Raw genomic sequence first — 9,610 nt, 5'->3', positions numbered from 1 at the left:
AATTTAGTACGGTCTTATCCCTTGTTTGGTTACTAATCCTAGTTATCCCAGGATTAAAAATAGATAACATATACCTGTTAGAGGGTGGAATAATAATACTAGGATAAGATATCCCAGGATAAAGCAATAATATTAACAATTTCAGGATTAAATAATATACCAAACAGTAAATAAAAAATAATGAGAGGACATGATAATTAATCTCATCATAACTTGTCTTCAAACAAAACGGTCCCCAAAAATCCAAATCGACCAATGCAAATGCTAAGCTTTGAATCTTAATGTGGTAATAAAAATATATACATATTATTTAATATATAAATACGTACTATATATTTTTTGAAGTTACCGAAGGCCGATAACCCCCTAATCTAAGTACATCCGCCTCTGGCGCTATGGCATTACCTGCTCTTGGATGAGGGCTATGGATGGGACAACATAAGCACAAGGGCAGTTATCACTTGGCACTTCAACGGTTAAGACTACAAGCCGCCGATTGCACTGGACAAATTTGGCCCTTTTCCAGAAAATCATAAACCCATCCGTATCGAGTGAGAGATATATATTGGAAACAACCCGCCAAAAACAACAAATATCTTCTCAATTCATAACAACAAACACTTAAAAGTAGATAGAAGCTCTCCACTAGCTTTCATTCTGTATTCAATCAAATCCCTACCATGGCGTGAACACTCTTTGAACCCTTCAGAACCCCAAGATAATATTAAGGGAATGGCATCAACGGCACTGCTGAGTATTCCTCCGCCACAGTTAAACTCCACAACAAAATCAAAGGTACAACGAAAAAACTGTATTTGTTGCTCTCTAGATTCCTCGACTTCTGCTACTACTACTACTTCTGTTAATGACCAAGATACCCCCAAGAAATTCACCTATAGTAGAGCTTCTCCATCTGCTAGATGGCCCCACCTTAAATTCACTGACACCCACCAAAATTCACAGCCCTCCCAATTATCTGTACCCGTTCCCTCCATTAAAGATGTTGAATTTGGTACTGAAAGTGATGTAAAAGAGGAGTCTTTGAACTCAAATGATGAAAACCAAGAGGTATTGGGTAGGCCCAGTAGGACTAAGGCTAAGAAAATGACTAAACTTGCACTTAAAAGGGCTAAAGATTGGCGTAAAAGGGTACAATTTTTAACTGATAAGATATTGGAGCTAAAACCTGAGGAGTTTGTAGCTGATGTGCTTGATGAAAAGATGGTGCAAATGACCCCTACTGATTTTTGCTTTGTGGTCAAATGGGTTGGTCAATCTAGTTGGCAAAGGGCATTAGAGGTGTACGAATGGCTCAATCTTCGACATTGGTATTCTCCGAATGCTCGAATGCTTGCAACTATACTTGCTGTGTTGGGCAAGGCCAACCAGGAATCATTGGCCGTGGAGATATTTATGAGGGCAGAACAAAATGTTGGGAACACAGTTCAAGTGTATAATGCAATGATGGGTGTTTATGCGCGAAATGGGCGGTTTTCCCGGGTTCAGGAGTTACTTGATTTAATGCATGAGCGGGGGTTTGAGCCTGATCTTGTGAGTTTTAATACTTTGATTAATGCACGTCTGAAATCAGGCCCTATGACACCAAACTTGGCAATTGAACTTCTTAATGAAGTAAGGAGTTCGGGGATTCAACCTGACATAATAACTTATAACACTCTGATTAGTGCTTGCTCGCGCGAATTAAATGTTGAGGAAGCTGTAAAAGTTTTTAATGAGATGGAAAGTCATAGATGTCAACCTGATTTGTGGACGCATAATGCTATGATTTCAGTTTTTGGGAGATGTGGAATGGATGGTGAGGCTGCAAAGCTGTTCAATGAACTGGAGGCGAATGGCTTTTATCCAGATGCAGTGACGTATAATTCACTGCTCCATGCATTTGCAAAGCAAGGGAATATTGAGAAGGTTAAAGAAATATGTGAAGAGATGGTGAACATGGGATTCGGAGAGGATGAAATGACGTATAATACCATCATTGACATGCACGGGAAACATGGTCGGCATGACCTTGCATTGCAAGTCTATAGGGACATGATATCTTCCGGTCGAAGTCCTGATGTAGTTACATATACTGTTCTTATTGACTCACTAGGGAAAGCCGGTAAAATGGCAGAGGCTTCAAAAGTGATGTCTGAGATGCTAAATGCAGGGGTAAAGCCAACAGTGAGAACTTACAGTGCCTTGATTTGTGGTTATGCAAAAGTAGGGAAGCGGGTTGAAGCAGAAGAGGTGTTCGACTGCATGGTACGTTCTGGAATTAGGCCAGATCACTTGGCATACACAGTGGTGTTGGACATGAATCTGAGGTCTGGTGAGACCAAGAAAGCAATGCTGTTGTATCATGAAATGGTGCGCAATGGATTTGCTCCTGATCTTGATCTATATGAATTTATGCTCCGAGCTCTTGGAAGAGGAAATGAAGAAGAAAATATCCAGATTGTGATCAAGGACTTGAAAGAATTGGGTAATTTGAGTCCAGAATCGATTTCATCTCTACTTATTAAGAGTGAATGCTACGATTTTGCAGCCAATATGTTGAGATTAGCTGTTGAAGAGGGTTCTAACTATAATTATGATGACCTGTTGTCTATTTTGGGTTCATACAGTTCATCGGGGAAGATCTCAGAAGCTATAGAGTTCCTAAATTTTGTGAAGGAACATGATTCCAGGTCCAAGAAGCTTATAACTGATGCCTCAATTATTATTAACTGCAAAGCTCAAAATTTAGATGCTGCTTTGAATGAGTACCACGAAACAGGTAAAAGTGATTCATATAATTTCAGTTTTGCCGTGTATGAGTCCCTCATCAGGTGTTGTGAGGAGGCTGAACAGTTTGCTGAAGCTTCTCAAATATTTTCTGATATGAGGGCCAGGGGTGTGGAACCTTCTCGGGATATTTGCGGAATAATGGCTGTCATTTATTGCAAGATGGGTTTTCCAGAAACAGCTCATTATTTGATTGACCAGTTGGAAGGAAATGGAATTCCCCTCGGGGACAACTCAATTCATGTAAGTCTTATTGAGGCGTATGGTAAGCTGAAAGTAGTTGAAAAGGCAGAGAGTGTTGTAGCAACTTTAGAAGAACGGTATGGTGTTGTGGAGAGGACGGCTTGGAATGCATTAATTCAAGCTTATGCTTTAAGTGGGTTTTATGAGAAAGCTAGAGCTGTTTTCAATACCATGATGAGAAATGGTCCATCTCCTACAGTGGATACCATCAACAATCTCATGCAAGCATTAATTGTTGATGGTAGATTAAACGAGCTGTATGTTCTGATTCAGGAACTACAAGATATGGGTTTTAAGATTAGTAAGAGTTCCATTCTTTTGATGCTTGAGGCATTTGCACAAGCTGGTGACATATTTGAAGTGAAGAAAATTTACCACGGAATGAGAGCTGCTGGATATTTACCTACCATACATCTTTATAGAGTTATAATCGGGTTATTGTGCAGGACTAAGCAAGTGAGAGACGCTGAAGCGATGCTTTCTGAGATGGAGGAAGCTGGATTCAAGCCAGATCTTTCAATATGGAATTCAATGCTCAAGTTATATACTAGAATTGAAGATTTCAAGAAGACAGTGCACATATACCAGAGAATTCAAGAAGCTGGACTCAAACCAGATGTGGATACTTACAATACTTTGATAATAATGTACTGTCGAGATCGTAGGCCAAATGAAGCTCTTATGTTATTGCATGAGATGAAAAGGCTGGGTCTGTCTCCTAAGAGAGACACTTATAAAAGCCTGATTGCTGCATTTTGTAAGGAGCTGATGCTGGAACAAGCTGAGGAACTCTTCGAAAGCCTGAGGTCAGAAGAACATAACCTCGATCGTTCTTTTTATCACTTAATGATGAAAATGTATAGAAGCTCTGGGAATCATTCTCAGGCTGAAAAGCTAATAGACAAGATGAAGGAATCAGGGGTGGAGCCATCTGATGCTACAATGCATTTGCTGATGACTTCGTATGGTACTTCAGGCCATCCAATTGAAGCTGAGAAAGTGTTGAATAGTCTAAAGTCAAATGGTGTAAATCTCAGTACTCTACAATATGGCTCTGTTATTGATGCTTATCTCAAGAGCAGAGATTACAGTACTGGGCTTTTGAAGCTTAAGGAGATGCTTGGGGAAGGTCTAGAACCAGATCACAGGATATGGACTTGCTTTATCCGGGCTGCTAGTTTATGTGAATATGCGACTGAAGCCAAAACTCTTTTAGCTGCTGTGGCCGATGCTGGTTTTAGTCTTCCCATCAGGTACCATTTGAATTTAATTTTCTCTTCCCTTTTCAGGGAACTTCTATTTTGTGAGTGTCTTTTCAGGGGTGGGGTTGCTAATTATTCCATTTCCTCGCTTCAACTAACTGCCTGTCTCATATATTCAGGCTTCTAACAGAGAAGTCAGAGTCTCTGGTGTTGGACTTAGACCTCTACCTGGAGAAAATTGAAGTTGCAGAAGATAAAGCAGCATTAAATTTTGTAAATGCTTTGGAAGACCTGTTATGGGCTTTTGAACTCCGGGCCAGGGCCTCATGGATTTTTCAGCTGGCTATTAAAAGGAGCATTTACAATACTGATGTTTTCAGGTACATTGACTTTGCTTGCTCATAATAGGGAAACCTGTACTTGTAATCATGGTGTATTTGATGTGTAGCTTAACTATTCCACTTTTAAAACTTACATGGTATATGGAAACCTCTTAAGTTCGTTTATTTTTTAAATTTTTTAATATTTCTTCATGGAATAAAGAGATCTTCCAGATGAAATTTGCATCTCTTACTCAAAGCATCTGATATCATTTATTGATTATTTTATTTATGATTGTTTCTTTGAAAGATTAAATGCTAGTTTCAGCCCTTTTTCTGAAATCCTTTAGGAGTTGGCCATTTCAGACAATAGTGATGCAGCTGGTTAAAGCATGGCCGGGGTTATATGTCAAACTATGAGTATATCATAATTCAACAATAGTAGGACCAAAGATGTCCTCTTTAGCTTAGATGAAAACATTTGAGGACGCACTCATAGTTTTAGGTCATAAAGCTGGCTTGGCTTTACTCTTCTAAATTGCATTATCTTTTGCTAGATCCAACTATACAGTCTGATTAACAAGTATGTTCTGTTCCATAGTCCAATGCCCAATATGTGTGTCAACTCCTTGAACTTTCTGCTGATATCTTTAATGAGTTGATTTGACCTGCATAAACCCATGGACTGACATGGAGAAGTTAAAAGCAGAGTTCCATTACAAGTTGCCAACTCATCCAACTGCCTCAGAATTACTTGTCCAAGTGATGAACCGCTAATTGTGTCCATGCCCCCCTTTTTTTTTATGAGTATTAGGGTACATGACAATGTCGTAGAACCTACACCTAGCAATTTCTGAATTCTGATTTTGACACTTTCAGTAGTGGAGGTTTATTACATGCAAAACATAGATTTGAAGTCAAATCGAATCTTGGATTTCTTTTTGTTGTTGTCTTTCAGTGAGAATTGGTTAAAATCCAATTATTTGGCACTTCTATGACTTGCATCTTCTTCTTGTGTTTTGAAGATACAAGCAAATCATCCAAAGGATATAGCCAACAGCATCTTTTTTGTTTTATTTTTGGTGTAAAATGGAACTTGTAAATGGGGCAGTATCAGTCCTAGAGCTGCTAGAGTACCTACATGTTTAGAAAGGGATATACTTTTGCTCCTCTGTGCAGATTTTTGGCACATTCTTATTGCTGTTATTAATAATATCTTATGATTTAAAAGTGTATTAGAACATTAAAAATTGTACCTTGTTTTCTGTTTCCAGTGCTTCACATTTCAGGTACTTTGTTGTCTTGTTTCAAGCTGATGGTCACTCTTTTGTTGTTTTTGACTCTTTATTAGGACAGAAGTCGACTTCTATGTTTTCTGCTTCTATTGGACCACTCTATGCATCCCGTTTTCTAACTGCTGCCCGTGTCACTATTCCACTGAAGTGGAAAATTTATATGGACTAAAAAACTATCTTAAGAATCGCGAACAAGTTTCTTTCTTGCTACTGCCCCTTGCTTGATGGGGGGAATAGAGCTTAGCAAAATGGTTTTTTTTTTTTTTTTTTTGGGGGTGGGGGGTGGGGTGGGGGGTCTTTGAATGGTAATTTCCTTAGAATTCTCTTATGGAAGGCCTTGGGGAGAAGAGTTTTTTTATATTATCTCCATGGAGTCAAGATTGTGGCTTGCATTTCATGACAATCTTTTAGTTGAGTCATTCCTACTTTTGCAACAACAACGACCCAGTAAAATCCCATTAGTGAGGTATGTGGAGGGTAGTGTGTACGCAGACCTTACCCCTACCCAAAGGAGTGGAGAGGCTGTTTCCGAAAGACCCTCGGCTCAAGATAACAAAAAGAGACATTATATCAGTACCGTCAATAGATACCATAGGAATAATAACAGAATCATAAAGACCAGAAAATAGATGAAAAGTAAAAGCAATAGCCACTAAATAGACCCGGCATATGAAAAACGAAAGTCTTTCCTACTTTTGCATTTTTATCTAATTGTCTTTTGATGATCATCTTATTCTGCAGGGTGGCTGACAAGGATTGGGGGGCCGACTTCAGGAAGTTGTCTGCTGGTGCTGCTCTTGTTGGTCTAACATTATGGCTTGACCACATGCAGGCAAGTTTTTTCTTTAAAAAACTTAAGTTCCATAACCATATCCTAAAGGAAGAAAACAATTTTTAAGCTCTTTAAAGCTTCGTACCCTTTATATAAAGATTCTTTTTCAGTTAGGAGATTTGTTAACTAGCTCCTCTCTGCTGGTTTTTGTTGACGAGTTCCAAAGCTAATTGCTTTATTGTAGCATTCATAAAACTTGGGTTGTTATTAGTGCGCTGATCTTATCAGCCAATACCCACAGCTATATTTGACAAACTTGACATTGACTTAATTCCTTTTTTGTTCATTGAGGGTATAAATCAAAGTCTTGTTGCATTACAGTTGTAGCTTAGCTTAATAAACTAGGAAATAATTATTTATTCATGTCCATGCTTGATTATATTTATTCTACCTTGTTTTCATTGTTTTTCTTCTTAAGATCCTTTTGATGACTTTGCCATTGTTGTCAAGGTTTCCTAAAGGTAGCCCAAAGTGAACAGAGCTGCTTGACATAATCCTACTGTTACTGCAGGATGCATCCTTGGAGGGCTTTCCTGAATCTCCAAAATCTGTCGTACTGATTACCGGTAAATCTGAATACAACAAAGTTTCTTTAAATAGTACAGTGAAGGCATACCTTTGGGAGATGGGTTCTCCATTTCTACCTTGTAAAACTCGGACTGGAATACTTGTTGCAAAAGCTCATTCCTTAAGAATGTGGTTGAAGGATTCCCCATTTTGTTTAGATCTTGAGTTGAAAGATAGACCTAGCCTTCCAGAGATGAACTCAATGCAGCTTATTGAAGGATGTTTTATTAGACGTGGTCTTGTTCCTGCTTTCGAGGACATAAATGAAAGGCTTGGGCCAGTAGGCCCCAGGAAGTTTGCGAGGCTTGCTTTGCTGTCAGATGAGAAGAGGGAGAAAGTAATTCAAGCTGACATTGAGGGGAGAAGGGAGAAGTTAGCCAAGATGAAGAACACTGCAGTCACAACGAGGAAGAATACTAAAAGCTTTAGGATGAAAAAGTTTGTCAGGGTGCCCGGTCGTGCAAAATCCAATGGCTTTGCCTGAGATATTGATGCTCGTGTCTTGTGGGGTGATTAGAAGTTCCATAAATATTGCATGACAAGTTCCAGAATATGGTCTGAGATGCATTCTTTTCTTAGGATGAACTTCTAAAGAGCTGACTGAGGAAGGAGCGTGGGAGGTGTCAGCGTCATGGCATATGCAAGTTTAATCAAGCGGAGATAACAGAACTTCAAACAATTCCAGAGCTGCAAGGAAAACTCAATTATCAAATCTAACAGAAATCATATACTAGCAGTTTTCCATTTCAGACATTTCCAGTTGCTGTTTGATTAAACAATGCCTGGAACGACTCCAGTAAGTTCCTGCTCAACTCTCTCTCCTCCTCCAACCCCCAACCCTCCAAATATAATCACAGTAATCCTCTTCAACATAGACATTTGTTTCATAATTGTATATTGCATGCACTTAGTGGCTCCTAGAATTTGAAGGTTATGGGTTCTAAACTTGCCATTGAACTCATAGCTCGTCTTAATTACTGAGTTCGCAATTAAATATTTATACATATTTAATGAATTTCCTAATTTAAATACAGGGTCTAAGCAAAAGCTACTGAGTTCGTCCGAACTCGGTAGCTAATGCTCTTGCTCTGCCTCAGCATGCACTCTAGCTCTGCTTCTCAAAGTCTTTTGCAAAATTGTGATTCACACGACTTATGCTCTTGTACCTTAAGGAATAGTTTGATTTCGCCTTTACTCGCAGAGCTACTTATACCTAGTTATCTGTGCAGTTGTTTTCATTATGAGGTTCAAGACGCGTTTTGGCCCCTAGCACTGGTTGACAACCTGATTTATCATGGCCATGAGATTCTTGTCCATGTTAAGCTGAAATGGGAGGAACTAAAGAAAGCCGAGTGCATGAGCTTGAGTCTGTGTTTGCTTGTAACTTGTAAGTTACTACCTGTCTACAGCGATTGTGCATAGACTCAGGTGTTGTCCGTGCAGAAACCTGATCATTCTCTACATGCAATAGTGGGAATGTGAAATCCTCGTGTTATCTATGTAGCTGCAGGTTATGCGTGGAGATAGAAAAGCATAAATAAATGTTAGGCATTGGGAAAAAAGCGTTATATGTGCCTTCGAAACCCAGTTTATGAATAGGTAGCCTTCTGTTTTTCGAGAGTTTTAACTAGTTTTGAGCCAAGTTTTATATATTGCTCGTATGGAAAACAGTCCTTTTATGTGCTCAAAGATAAAATCAAATCTTGAAAGGAAATGTTCATTGATCTTTCTAAATTGTTACTTTATTTTATTCTGTTTGCTATTTCGTTTCAAGGAGATGTCCTCATCTTATTGCATTCATCTTAGGGACAAATTCCATTCTTTTTTTCCTCCTCCATTTGCTTCAGCTTATGTAACAAGAAGAAAACTGGATTCGTAACGCAATGGTGTGAATAATAAAGTATCTCCCCATTTGTGTAAATTCGGAAAACTACAACTACTTACGCCTAAATCCCGAACAAGTTGGGGTCAGCTATATGAATCCACACCGACTATTTTGCTCCATTTAAGCTCATCTCAGACCAATATTACACAAACGAAAAATAAAAAACATAGTACAAGGAATTCTCTATAATTTCTACTGGTTAAACTCTGGCAAAAATAAACTCTTAGAAAGTATAAGAATTAAAGCACACTTATTAACATTGCTAAAATATATTCTCAACAATTGTTATTGCCTATATACATCCTTTCTTCCATTGTGCCCTATTTTATGAGTCTGCATTGATTGCATTGATTCTAAGAGATTTGTAAGTTTTTTTATGCAACTTTTTTTCATGTGATTTTTGGTTTATTTTATCCCCTTTTAAAACTTTCACGCATCATGGTTTCACACCTATGGATCGGTGCATTTAGAGATCGATG

The 9,610-nt window shown here is 38.6% G+C and overlaps 1 protein-coding gene across 2 annotated transcripts; it reads left to right on the top strand.

The window, feature by feature from the left end:
• Window positions 1-359: 359 nt before the first annotated feature.
• Window positions 360-8,980, top strand: LOC104119062 (pentatricopeptide repeat-containing protein At3g18110, chloroplastic). Of its 2 annotated transcripts, none has more exons than XM_009630466.4 (5): window positions 360-4,283; window positions 4,412-4,612; window positions 6,589-6,679; window positions 7,191-8,042; window positions 8,476-8,980. In XM_009630466.4, exons 1-4 carry the CDS (start codon window positions 733-735, stop codon window positions 7,728-7,730), a joined length of 4,383 nt encoding a protein of 1,460 aa, XP_009628761.1. In that variant the 5' UTR covers window positions 360-732; the 3' UTR covers window positions 7,731-8,042; window positions 8,476-8,980. The 2 variants fall into 2 exon arrangements, with proteins under 2 accessions (XP_009628761.1, XP_009628762.1); XM_009630467.4 differs by having other exon boundaries at window positions 8,281-8,980.
• The last annotated feature ends 630 nt before the right edge of the window (window positions 8,981-9,610 follow it).

The sequence above is a fragment of the Nicotiana tomentosiformis genome, chromosome 3, assembly GCF_000390325.3.
Source record: "Nicotiana tomentosiformis chromosome 3, ASM39032v3, whole genome shotgun sequence".
NCBI classification, from domain to species: domain Eukaryota; kingdom Viridiplantae; phylum Streptophyta; class Magnoliopsida; order Solanales; family Solanaceae; genus Nicotiana; species Nicotiana tomentosiformis.
This window is presented reverse-complemented; position numbering and strand designations above follow the sequence as displayed.